Source organism: Protomyctophum parallelum (assembly GCF_964188405.1).
Source record: "Protomyctophum parallelum genome assembly, chromosome: 2".
In the NCBI taxonomy this organism is placed as follows: Eukaryota; Metazoa; Chordata; class Actinopteri; order Myctophiformes; family Myctophidae; genus Protomyctophum; species Protomyctophum parallelum.
In genome coordinates this window covers 61,076,971-61,091,082 of record NC_139699.1, presented here as the reverse complement: position 1 = coordinate 61,091,082, position 14,112 = coordinate 61,076,971, and the positions used below count along the sequence as shown (strand labels likewise).

At 45.2% G+C, this 14,112-nt stretch overlaps 1 protein-coding gene across 3 annotated transcripts in view; it reads left to right on the top strand.

Annotated features, from left to right (window-relative positions):
• nfatc3a (nuclear factor of activated T cells 3a) overlaps positions 1-14,112 on the top strand; it is a 147,645-nt gene that overhangs the window by 123,477 nt on the left and 10,056 nt on the right. For all 3 annotated transcript variants that reach the window (XM_083760200.1, XM_083760201.1, XM_083760202.1), the window contains exon 10: positions 656-1,483. In XM_083760200.1, coding sequence (XP_083616326.1) covers positions 656-1,483 — 828 coding nt within the window. The remainder of the gene's footprint in view (positions 1-655; positions 1,484-14,112) is intronic.

Sequence of the window (14,112 nt, the reverse complement as noted above, 5' to 3'; positions counted from 1 at the left end):
ATTGAGCTTCTTTTCATTAGTTAACCCATTCTGACCTGAGATCAGATTCATACGAGGTTTCCGCCGGACACACACTGGTCCTGATGAACCCATTCTGACCTGAGATCAGATTCTAAAAAATGTCAGTCGTTCTTCGATTTTTCAAAAAATAGCAGACCTACAAGCTCGTATCGCGCCACTCGGTGGCGCGATATGAGCTTGTAGATCTGCTATTTTTCAATAGCTAAAGCACGACATGATGCCAACACCAAAATGGGTGCCCGGTCAGAATGGGTTAAATTCAACGAGAAGCTTTGTTTTAATACATTTTTTTTGTTAGTTTGTGTTTTTATTGTAATTATTGTAATTACTTCAGTTAAGGAAAATGTCTTTTCTAGTTTTGGTTATTTGGTTTTTAGTTAACGATAACAACGCTGGCCTGGGGCCGTGGCTCAGCGGTCCAGGCACCTTGGCCCGGTAGTCCAAAGTCTGGCAGTGTGCCGCGGGTTCGACTCCCGATCCCGACGGCCTTTACTGCACGTCACTCCCCCCCATCTCTCTCCCCATTGCCTGTCAGCCTATACTGTCTGTCCTCTATAACAAAAATATAAAATAAAGGTGAAAGCCGCAAAAAAACCCAGAAAACAATAACAACGCTTGCTCTCCCCCCTTGCAGACTGCCACATGGCGTTCCAGCCCGGCGGCGTTCCGGCTCCGCCCCCCCGCCCCCCCTACCAGCCCACTATGCAACAACACGCCCACAGCATGGCGTTCAACGGCCAGGGCAGCCTTCCTCCGCATCAGGGCTACGAGAGGATGTCGTTTCAGCCGGACCCCGCCGCCGCCGCCGTCTCCTCCCACGCCATGGCAGGCCTCGCCATGGCGTCGTACGCGTCCTCCTCCTCCTCCTCGTCGGCTCCCTCCTCCTCCACCCTGACCCACTCCTCCCCTCACCTCCACACGCTGGGGGGGGGCTACCACTGCCCGGCGCCCAACCCGGCCCAGGTGGGCTCGCCGGGCGGCGGACACCCCCTGGCGGGGGGGCAGCCCTCGCCGCAGCTCCAGAGGGCCATGGGGGGGTACCACCCGGCGGGCCAGCGCTCCGCCTCCTGCCCCACGCCGTCCATCAGCGCCCCTCCTCCTCCTCCTCCTCCTCCCCCCCCGCGGATGATCCCCTCGTCGCCCCACTCGGGACCCTCGTCCCCTCAGCTCCACTCTCTGCCCTACAGTTCCCCCACCTCCTCCTCGCCCACCACCTCCTGTGGCAGCCCTCTGGGGGGGGGTCCCGGCAGGGGGGGACAGCCGTCCTCCCAGGCCAGCAGTCCGGGCATGGCCAGCATGTCTCCGGCATCAGGGGGGTCCCTGGTTCACCCGCTGCAGGGCCCTCAGGGGCCCTTCCCTGGGTCCCCCGTGGACGGAGAGAGGCTGAACATCAAGGAGGAGCCGGAGGACAAGGAGCCCACCTTCCGCTCCATTGGCCTGCAGGACATTACACTGGATGACGGTGAGACGTCTGTTTTTCTTCTGTTTCTTCTCTTTCATTTTTGAACCCATTCTGACCTGAGATCAGATTCATACGAGGTTTCCGCCGGACAAACACTGGGTCTGATGAACCCATTCTGACCTGAGATCAGATTCTAAAAATGTCAGTCGTTCTTCGATTTTTCTAAAAATAGCAGACCTACAAGCTCATATCGCGCCACTCGGTGGCGCGATATGAGCTTGTAGATCTGCTATTTTTAAATAGCTAAAGCATAACATGATGCTGACACCAAAATGGGTGCCCGGTCAGAATGGGTTAATAGATCTGTATAGACAAAGTGCTACTGTATATTAGATATTGTTCCCTAGGATCACGAGTGAAATTGCGATGAACAGACAACGTTTGGGTGACCGCGACCTTCTTCAAGCATGAAGACGGTCTTAGTGACCCGAAACGTTGCATCAAATGACGTTTTTCTCGTTGTATATTGTGCAAGTCGGGCAGTGTGTTGGGTGCCTTGTCTGTTCGTCCTCCATCATAGTGTTCGTCACTTATGCACCTCTCACAAAGACATCTGCGCTTACTTGGTGTGAAAAAGCTTTTCAACAGTCTTTTTAAGTCTGTTTTGTGGAATTGTCTGACAACCGGTCGGTTGAGAAGTCATTGTTGTGTTCTAGTATAAAATTAAAAAGGTGGCACTGGTTGTGTTGTTTATAAAAAAAAGGGGATAGTATTAACATCATAGATGCAGGATATATTGAATATATATTTAATATACAGCACAGGGTCAAAATCCTGAGTAGTAGTGATAAGTCTGATAGTGACTGATTAGTGGGTCGGCAGTTCGAATCCCAGCTCCTCCTGTCTACATGCCGAAGTGTCCTTGGGCAAGAAAACTGAACCCTACGTTGCCTCTAATGAGTCGGTAGGTGTGAGCTCGCCACCATTGGTTTGGTGTGTGACTGTGGGAAGTGAGGACGCTGGTGTCTGCTGTTCGCCGCTTCACCTCCCAATGTATGAATGAATGAACCAAACTCTTCTCCCTTCTGGCTCCAAAACTGTGGAATGCACTTCCCATTGCAGTCAGAACTGCAGCATCACTCCCAATCTTCCGCCGTAGTCTGAAAACCCACCTTTTTAGACTCCATCATGGCCCATAGCACTTACCCTACCCCCTTAGATAGCATTTCTGTAGACTTAGATAGCATCTGATACAGACTTATAGCATGTTATGTAGACGGCACTATAATTGCATTGTATATAGTCATAGCACGCCATAGTACATATGTATAGCATAGTAGTATATATGTATAGTCTCATAATATAGATATTCCACTGTTACTTTCTTAGCTTACGCATGTTTTATGATAAATGCTTTTGTGATGTATTCCCATGCTTTTGTTCTTGATTATTGTAAATCGCTCTGGATTAAGAGCGTCTGCTAAATGCCTAAATTGTAATTGTAAATTGTAATTCTAAAGCACTTTGAGAACTTGGAAAAGCGCTACAAAAATGCATTATGCATTATTAGCGTAAAAGTCGAACCAAATGAATGGTCATTTTTTTTGTTCCATTTGTACACTCTCAGAGTTACATTATGGATAAATGAAACACTGGAGTTAATTGTGTGTTTACAATCTTCTATCTTCTATCTCTCCTCATGCATTTTTATTTCTTCTGGCCCTGTCGCTTTGTCCTGACTGCGGGTTCGTCCGTGCGCGGCGCGCGTGTGTGTGTGTGCAATCAAATCAAAATCTTCGGTCTCACATGTGGGGGAAGGCAGTCCGATTTGATTCGTCCCTCGTGATACGCAGTGCTAATTTAGTACCTCGACAATGTAAAACAATACACACGGCCAGTTGCTGTACTCTCCACGGGCGGGGGGGGGGGAGGGGGGGGAAGGGCAGGGGAGGGGCAGATGCCTCATCATTGTGACGATAGATAAGGTTTCATCTGTCACTGTAATAGACAGTTGCACACACAGTTGCTGCTGCACTCGTACAAACATTCAGAGGCGGCATTTATATACATTTGTGAGGACAGTAACATTTTTAGGCAATTTCATGAATGCCATTTTTTGCGACACGTAGTGTGAGCTTGTACGCAATGAATGAACCGGGCATAATTCTAACTCCTAAACCTAACCTAATTCTGCTATACTTGGGGGGACATTTGGTAATTGGACAAGTACGGTAATACAATTACTGTACATACATGCACGCGCACCCGTGTGCGCGCGCACACACACACACACACACACACACACACACAGAGCACACAACAGCGATAACCCCTCCCTGTATCATATGGAATGAGTGTGTATTTGTGTAATCAGTGTGTAATCACAAACAAGCCAGAGCGTGTGTGTGTGTGTGTGTGTGTGTGTGTGTGTGTGTGTGTGTGTGTGTGTGTGTGTGTGTGTGTTATCCCTCATATGCTCAGGCCAGGGGATCTTGTTGACTTTAGGTGCTGCATGGCCTCTCTTTCTCTCTCTCTCTCTCTCTCTCTCTCTCTCTCTCTCTCTGTGTTATTATCGTCATCCATATAACCTCTGTCTCTCTATGTCGGAAAGCACGTGTTTCACTTACCGGTGTGTATCCGTTTGTCGAGTCGAGGGGTGCAAAAGTAACCTGGTTATATATGAGTCCAAATGGAACTTGTATTAATGACTAGAATATATTTTTTTTTTCAGTTTTTTTTTTAATAGGGTAAATAGACAGGAAAGGGGGGAGAGAGATGGGGGGGAAGACACACGGCAAAATTAATGCCGACGGGCTCGGGGACTCGAACCCGCGACACGCCGTCAGGCTGGATTACCTACCGGCCTATTTGCCTCATGGACCGCTCGGCCGCCGCGCCCTAGAATGTTTGGGACGTTTTTTTTCTTTTCTCTTTTCGTGACAAGTAGTAGTACTACTGTCCTGAAAGCTCTCCCCTTGGCCAAGCGGATATTGTGTATTAGTCGAGCGGCAAACATGTGCGGTTTGAACTTACTCTGAATCCCCAGTTAGGACATACTGTAATAAAATGTTTTATTTTTATTTTTTATTTTTTTTGCAGCTTTTTAGCACTGACACTTTGATTGTATGCTTCCTCATGGTGGGCGTATTGAAATGAGCCCGGGGGGGAGAAGGTTAAGGGAGGTTAATAAACAGCCCGGTGAGGGCTTGTCAGAGAGGTGCGATGGTGTGTGCTGGCAAGGGTCAGCCTCATTAACACCAGTGTCAAGAAGTCATTGTGTGAAAGTCTGACTGGCCGCTGTGGAGTTCATCTGTGGTGTAATGGCCACTTATGCACGCTCACACGCTAACACATGCTAACAAACTAAATTAACCCATTCTGACCTGAGATCAGATTCTTGTCTTCGATTTTTCAAAAATAGCAGACCTACAAGCTCGTATCGCGCCACTCGGTGGCGCGATATGAGCTTGTAGATCTGCTATTTTTAAATAGCTAAAGCATAACATGATGCTGACACCAAAATGGGTGCCCGTTCAGAATGGGTTAAAGGGGGTAAGTGATATGTTTCTTTAAAGAAAACGTAAATGTTAAAGGATTAAAGCCCTATATGCGTGCGCATGTGCGTGCGTGTGTGTGTGTGTGTGTCTCTGTTTCACGCTTGCACACACACACACGCACGCACGCACGCACACACACACACTACTGTGAAAAGTAGCTGTCTCCATCTATAAGACAGCTATGAAGCAGGAACTGTGAGAAAAGTTTGTGAGTGTCACGGTTCAACGCATGACTTCAAGCTCTCTCTCCCCTCGAGCCGGTGGCTATAAATAGCCTGTGTGTTTTTTTTCTGTGCCAGCCTGTCTCTGTATAGGCCATGTTTTGAAGTAGCAAGTGAGTGCACAGAATCACCCACACAGCCCATGGGTTTTTAGGAGGTAAAATGACGCACACCCTTAACACGTTTAGTACAGGAAGTGCCTTCAAAATAAAGGCTATAGAGTGCCAGAGTTGTCTGATCGCTTTTACTTTGAAAGCCATGAAACAGGAAACACTTGCCTAAAAAAGTTGACTTTACAAAGGGACCTCACATCCCCGATCATCTTAATATATTGTTTTACGCTCCAAAAAGCGTTCATATTTTGCGGGAGAGACGGATGATGAGCAGAAATGAAGCGCCAGCATATCGATCCATTCATCACCACGGAGAGCGCCCTGGATTAGGAGATACGAGTCATTCTTTCCGCCGCGCTAACGTGGGAGTCAATGACAAGCTAATAGTTGCACTGAGCGTTAGCATACGGCAAGCGAAAAGCGAAATGCCAAAAAAATAAAATTTAAAAATTCTGAATATTCTTATCTCGCCCCGCGTCGCTGGGACGTCGCTAGGACGTCCTCACACGTCAATAGTACTAATATTTCGGGATCCTTATGACGTTCTCAGACGTCCTATGTATAGAATCTGTTAAGTAGACCACCGCAAACAAACACATGTGACAGACACACAGACATAATGTAATCAGGTACAACGTTATACATTATAGTGTAGTGGTTCTCAAAATAGGTTCTGGGGACCTTGAAGAGGTTGCAGTGGGTCCCCCCACTGCCCGGGCAAAATGTCTTTCTATATACAATGTAGCGTCACAATCAGTTTGACCACTCGGCTATTTGAAAATAGTACGATCTACAAACACGTCGCATACATATTAAAAACGTAAAAGTCTGCTATACCTGACACAAATTATTTTCAGATGGGGGTCTGTGACCAATAGCCACGAATTAATAAATAAGTAAGAAACAATGGTATGAATGCATTTCACACATAGAAATTATGTTTTTACATCTAGTGTTCATCCATTTCACTTCATTGGAGATATATAACAAATATTGCAGTGGTGTGTTGTGAGTTTGTTGGTCAAATGTTGAACGTTTTAAATATTGCAATTTGAGGGGAAAATGTTGCCTCTAATGACGGGCCGGTTGATTCTCCTCTAGAACCACCTTCACGTGTGTGAGTGTGAGTGTGAGTGTGCGTGTGCGTGTGCGTGTGTGTGTGTGTGTGTGTGTGTGTGTGTGTGTGTGTGTGTGTGTGTGTGTGTGTGTGTGTGTGTGTGTGTGTGTGTGCATGTGTGTGTGTGTGTGTGTGTGTGTGTGTGTGTGTGTGTGTGTGTGTGTGTGCATGTGTGTGTGGCGGGGGGAGGGGGGGGGGGTGCTGGGGCACCATGAGAGACTACAAACGTCACTTTAGAGAAAACTGCTGTGGTTAGCTAGCAGATGGCCCTGTGACGTACACGAGAGCATACTGGAGGTGTGTGTGTGTGTGTGTGTGTGTGTGTGTGTGTGTGTGTGTGTGTGTGTGTGTGTGCGCGCGAGCGATTGGGGAAGAGGTCTTGGGAGGTGAGAAGACAGACCGACAGGCAGATGGACAAATTCAAGATCCAATCTCACCACAGGGTCTCTCAGCTGAGACACACACACACACACATTCTCTCTCTCTCACACACACACACACACACAGACACACACACACACACACACACACACACACACGCACACACACACAGAGGCTCACACATAAAGTACAGTGCAGTTACACAAAAACAAAGGTGAAATATTCTGTCTGTCTGTCTGTCTGTCTGTCTGTCTGTCTGTCTGTCTGTCTGTCTGTCTGTCTGTCTGTCTGTCTGTCTGTCTGTCTGTCTGTCTGTCTGTCTGTCTGTCTGTCTGTCTGTCTGTCTGTCTGTCTGTCTGTGTGTGTGTGTGTGTGTGTGTGTGTGTGTGTGTGTGTGTGTGTGTGTGTGTGTCTGTGTCTGTGCGCGTGCAATGCATGCCTGTCTAGTTGCATTAAAACAGATATAACCCATGTAAACGCCAAACACGCCTAAAGACATGTTGACATGCTTTGCTTGCTCCATAAACAACAACATACAACATGTCTTCTCATCACATACATACACCCGCCTATATATATACACACACACACACACACACACACACACACCCAGGTCTAAATTTGAAGCACAAGCTAATCAGGGTCCGTTTCTGAGGCTTCTGAAAGTAGCACAGCTGTCACTGGCCATGCTCTCTCTGGGTCCATATCAACTGTAACTCTAACCATTTAGGAATATAGCTCCGACCGCACGCCAGGCCGTCCTCATAGCAGTGTGGGGCTGCAGATATCCATTATAATCCAGCGATTATTCTGTATATGCTATATATATATTTCTTCTTTGGCATAATAGTCGAACAATGAATATGTGTGTTTTTTCTTGTTCTTCTGCTTCTTCTTAATATATATATATATATATATATATCAACTATCAAGGAATACATTAAAGCCCTATTTGCTATCTTGTCCTATAATGTTATGTAAGGGATAATATCTGCCTAGGTCGGGATATAATTCACCGTTAGGGTGATTAACCACCTCTGCCAATTATCCCGCTTATATTGCATGACGTAAATTAATAAATTGACCCAAAACACAACAAAACAAGATATGTTCTTGCTTGCGGTAATGAATGTAAGTGTCGCGTCTGCCCAGTTGCAGCACTGTCAAAAAACAAGGAAGTGATAAGTTGATCAAGTTGAATCCATTTTCAGGTATACTGCTTTCGTCTATTTCTCGCTCAAATGTTTTCAGAAACATTTCTTGAGAGCAATGTTTAGCTTTAAGTGACGTTGTGTGTGTGTTTACATGGCTGTCATGTTGGAAACAGCAGTACATCAGCAGCAGGTGCTCCGATGGTTTGATTAGGCATCGGCCTGTTATAGAGCGGAGCGGCCTGTTATCGATACTGAATACTGCCATTGACCAGTGGCGTGCACAGATAGACACTAGGGGGTGCTAGAGTACCCCCTGCCCTTTTGGCAATTTTGCTCTTAAAAAGAAAAAAAAGAAAATAATTTGTAGTGTGTGGTCCATGCGTTGACATTGATCAAATCTTGATAAAAAAAACGCTTCTACTATATTATTTAGGCCCCCACAATCTAAAGCTATGTTTCCATGTCAGTGGTTCTTCGATAAAATAAATAAATAGCAGACCTACAAGCTCGTAGCGCGCCACTCGGTGGCGCGCTATGAGCTTGTAGGTCTGCTATTTTTCAATAGCTAAAGCACCAAAATGGGTTTCCGCCCCAAAATGCGCTGCACAAGGTGCCCTTTTTTCACTTGAGCACCTGCCCCTCTAAATGTCTGTGCACGCCACTGCCATTGACCAATCGGAATCAAGCATTCAACCAAGCCATGTAATAAATTATTTCATTGAATTGCTTGATTAACTCTTAGCAGAGTGATTTTTGTAACAAACTAAACTAACTGCTGGACCCCCTGCTCAGGTGATTGGCTACGGCACTGTAGATTCCCAGACCTGTTAGGTAAAAGTCTTACCCTAAAGAAATCATTCAGGGTCATGCATATTTGCTCACAAATGTATTCATAACGTACTCCCGTACTGTGTGTGTGTGTGTGTGTGTGTGTGTGTGTGTGTGTGTGTGTGTGTGTGTGTGACGTGTGTGTGTGTGACCGTGACCGGTGCCAGACCAAGCCGCACGCTGCCACTGCTCAGCCATGGCAGATTAACGACACAGAACCCCTCATTGAACAGCAGGAAAAAATAACACCACTTAGGAAAATGGCAGTCCTCCTCCTCCTCCTCCGACGACCAAAGGCTGCCACTCATTAAAGACCATGGCAAAACATACCGCGCCAAAACCCACCCCGCCGCGGCAAACATGTGGAAACGGGCTCCGCGTGTCGTCTTTCCGTTCACTTTCGCATCTTGGCCTTTGGCGGCCGAGGCCTGATGTTGGCGCTCGCTCTATAGCATTGCGTTGTGTTCTGCGGTTCTCCTCTTGCCCCTCGGGCCAGGCGTTGGTTGGGGCGCAGCGGGACCAGAGGAAAGCCTTGGACGTTCTTCTGCGCTGACGAGCACTGTGTATGTTGTCTCTGGTTCAGGGGAAAAGGGACAGGCCAGGACTGTTATTTAACGTTTATTTAACGTTTATTTAACCACGGTCGTGTGTTGGTTTCAACCCGTTTTTTTTATGTGAAATTGAACGTCGCTGTCTACTGTACTCTACGTCCGACGCCTCCAGGGCCCCAGGCGGTGAACTGCAGTGCTTTTGAAATGCCTGAGATTCAAACACGTGGTGTCCTGCATGCGTGGGCAGATATACAACCATTAGCCTAAGAGGGAATCCCCCCCCCCCCCCCCTTGGCTGGGGTGAGATATTATGCTTATGGTCTTCATAAGTGGCTCTCTGCTACCCTGTGTTAACGCGCCATTGTTCACATGGTGTTCCTGACCTGCCGTGTTTCGTCGCAGCCTCAGAGGTTTTGCTGAATGACTAGACTGGATGATTGAAAACCTTCACTATAGTCACTATTTGTTATGGCACGCAAGTGAAGGCTTTATACGAAGGGCAAAGTGGTTTTATAATATATGTATTAAATGCATAGAGCATAGACTCTATGCTCTATGCATTTAACCCATTCTGACCGGGCACCCATTTTGGTGTCGGCATCATGTTATGCTTTAGCTATTGAAAAATAGCAGATCTACAAGCTCGTATCGCGCCACCGAGTGGTGCGATACGAGCTTGTAGGTCTGCTATTTTTTGAAAAATCGAAGAACGACTGACATTTTTAGAATCTGATCTCAGGTCAGAATGGGTTGATCAGACCAGTGTGTGTCCAGTGGAAACCTCGTATGAATCTGATCTCAGGTCAGAATGGGTTTATACATTATATGTGCCCAAAAGGTAGATCGTGATCTACCAGTATAGATCACAAAGGCTGTACAGGTAGATCACATGACATGTCCCTAAAGAATATTTAATTTAAATATATAAAAAACTATTTTTTGGAATCTGCCACTTGAGTTAAAAGGTGACTTGATTGATTGACAAAAGATTGTAAGCTCAAACTCACAATGCAATATTTTGTTTTCAACAGTGTTTGCTGCGCACAAATGTCTGTAGCATTACAAATTAAATACAAAACCCCCCTAACTACTGTAGCTCTCACGTCATAAAAGTGTGGGCACCCCTGGCATATAGAGCATATTGGATGTTGTATTTTGTGTCTGTATGTCCTTGCACACTGTTGTTTTATTTTTTACTTCACTGACTCACCCTTCCCTAGTTTAGCAGCAACCCACACTTAGCTTGGTCTTGTTGGAACAGTGCTGAATACTGCATTTTAAAGCCACAGAAATAATGATTTTTTTTGCTGCCGTGCTGTAAAGCTAAACCATCATTTATTTTGAGGAACTGGCCATATGAGTCAAGTATTGTGCCATGGTTTTAGTCATAATGTTTTTTGTTTTGTTTGCTTGTTCTTTTCTTGTGGAATATATAGTCTCTGTGCAAACAGATATTTAAAGACGTTTAAAAATACGTTTTTCACACTTTTAGAGAATATCTGTGTTCATCATATGGGCATAGCCCTACTTAAAGGTATATTCAGTGATTTCACTCAAAAGACCTTAGGTTCGTTTTTGGCTGTGGGACCCAGCCTTTCGTCCAATCAGGATAGAGAGTCAAAAAACGAAACCTAAGGTTTTTTTGACCCCCAGGGGTTAACTGGGGACAGGGAGGAACTCCTTATATGGCCAGCACACTCTATAGTAGGGAGGATTATCACAACAAAACATAAAAAATAAGTGATATTTGAATTAAGTGAAATCACTGAATATACCTATCTATGCCAAAACAATGGGAAAAAAATCAAATTTTGTGTATTTTTATATCAAAAATCCATAAAATCCAATTTGAATGACTTCCTTTGAATGAAGACGTGCTGCGTGATGACGTGTCGATTCCAGCACGAATCTTGATTTCATTCACCTGGTTCATTCCCATCGCTGCTCATTCCTCCAAACACAGCAGGTTTTGGTTACAGAACTACTCTGTTTTTAATCTCATTCCAGATGACATCCAGACAGTGTATTACCAGTTTTAAACTTATTTCAGCACGCTAAAATATGTATCTGAAAACATAGGTTTAGAAAAAAAGCCACAAGCCTTTGCTGCCCATCTGTCTGTGACTCGTAAACAAACAACCTCCACGGGCCGTGCATGTAGCGGAGCTACGTCCCATAGCCTAAAGGGACGCAACACTCTGATTGGTTGAAACACACACAGCTTTCCATTTCAGAGTGACACGTCAAAATATAATGCCCCAAATAGCCGTCTTCGTGTACCAACAGGATGGAACAGGAACTAGTGTTAAGTGTGAAAGCATGAGTGTGATTGTAGTTTTCAAACCCAGGTGAAAAAGGACCAGGCAACATGAAGAAACTTCACGCTTTATACTGCTGTCATAACGACAGGGTCCCTACAAGCTCACGCGTTGTGAGCTTGTAGAACGGCTACCGTATGTCCTTTGCGTGGGACGGTGAAACATTTGCTTGGGGCGACCATATATGGCTGAGCTGCCCGGGTCGCCAGTGCTTAACCCATTCTGACCTGAGATCAGATTCATACGAGGTTTCCAACTGGACACACACTGGTCTGATTAACCCATTCTGACCTGAGATCAGATTCTAAAAAAAAATGTCAGTCGCTCTTCGATTTTTCAAAAATAGCAGACCTACAAGCTCGTATCGCGCCACTCGGTGGCGCGATATGAGCTTGTAGATCTGCTATTTTTCAATAGATGAAGCATAACATGATGCTAACACCAAAATGGGTGCCCGTTCAGAATGGGTTAAATGTTTTCTTCCTATAAAAGCGGGTCCTATGTGTGGTCATCTGGTGAGATCTGTGGCCCACATCAAAGACGCCCGTCTCTTGAATCACTTATAATCACAAATGGGAAATCTGCCGATGATTCACAGAGATGAGTGACTTTCTGAAACAGACTGTATGTGCCTTCCTCGCTCACTCGCTCACTCGCTCGCTCACTCGCCCGCCCACTCACTCACTCACTCACTCACTCACTCACTCACTCACTCCTCCAGTCAAAATGTAAAATAAAAAAAATAAAGTAACAGAGAGAATGCCAGACTGATAAAAGATTGACTTAGAAAGCTTGGAACATTTCAGTAGAGTGTTTCCATACACTGGACGCTGTTTGTCCAGTGAAGCACATTGCTCAAGCAGATCACACCAGCCAGCGAACGTCTCATATTTTGTGCCGTACCCAGGGCCTCGTGAAGGCGTGCGTACGTCATTAGCATGACCATGCCGAGTGGAAACTGCATGTGTTTGACATCAGCCCAAATCTGATTCTTCTCTTTATTTTTTCTCCTGCCTTGTCCACTCGTGCGTTTTCCGCTTGTGGCGCGTATTCGTCATCCACTGGATCGGACAATCAGTCCGATCAGTTTTTTTTTCTTCTTCTACCCAGGTCAGGGAAATTTTCTTGAACGTGTCATCGGGGGTTATGATAATCACCCATTTTTCCATTCCGACAGTAGACATGTTTAGGGTACCGCACGTCCATCTGTCCATCTTCTCACTGCTGTTTCGCATTACGGGAAGCCTTTCAATACAGAATGTCTCTTTTTTTAATGCGTCCCTCGCATAATGGAGACGTGACGCTAACGATTCGCAGTAGGCCTTGGATCTGGTGGTCAATTCTGGGAAATTAAAAAGAAGGAGATCCAGGTTCCAGGAGTCACATTGAGTCACTCATCATGTGCAGATTTTTGACAGCATTCGTGCCTCATGAGTCGAAATGGGAAAAGGTCGAGCAGCTCCTTTCTCATTAGCGTGACATTATTTTGACCGTTGGCGTTTGACTGGGGTGTTTTTCATTTAAGGGTGACAGGGGTTGATATCTGCGTCTACCACAGCTAGAGGGAGATTAATGTGACTTTCCCCTCTCATTGCTTATTTGATTATGAGTAATCTTTACTGTCATGCATTACTAATGGACCTTTACCAGGGAATTATACCCAGTTTACCTACAGTACTAGTAGTACTAGTGAAGCCCTCCCAGTAGTTTAACCCATTCTGACCTGAGATCAGATTCATACGAGGTTTTCCACTGGACACACACTGGTCTGATTAACCCATTCTGACCTGAGATCAGATTCTAAAAAATGTCAGTCGTTCTTCGATTTTTCAAAAATAGCAGACCTACAAGCTCGTAGCGCGCCACTCGGTGGCGCGCTATGAGCTTGTAGATCTGCTATTTTTCAATAGCTAAAGCACGACATGATGCCAACACCAAAATGGGTTCCCGTTCAGAATGGGTTAAAGTAACTAGTACATTAACTAGTGCAGTAGCCTACTGTACCTGCATGCAATTTTGTATGTACATGTATGCCCATTTTACTCCACTACAATTACTTGAAAGTTTTAGTTACTAGTTACTTTTTTATTACAAATATATTTGATAATTACTATTTGAAGATCCGGATCCACGGATCCAGTCCGGGTTTTCCCAATAAAAATAATTTTGCAAAATCAACTGTAACTTAAAATGTTTTTATTATAAAACAGTACGAGTTTTATACTGTCGTTTGTTTGTTTGTTTGTTTGTTTACGTACTAAAAGAGTGACTTTGAGAGCTGTTTCAGTGTACAGTGTAAGTCAATGAGGAGCATATTTTAAATGATCAATTTCTAATCACTGGAGCAATTATTTTTGATTTCTTGTCCACATTTTGGAGTCACATCATGGCAAGGTAACTACAGAACCCAAACCTCTACCAAAGTGGTCTTACATTTTAAGTAAAAGAA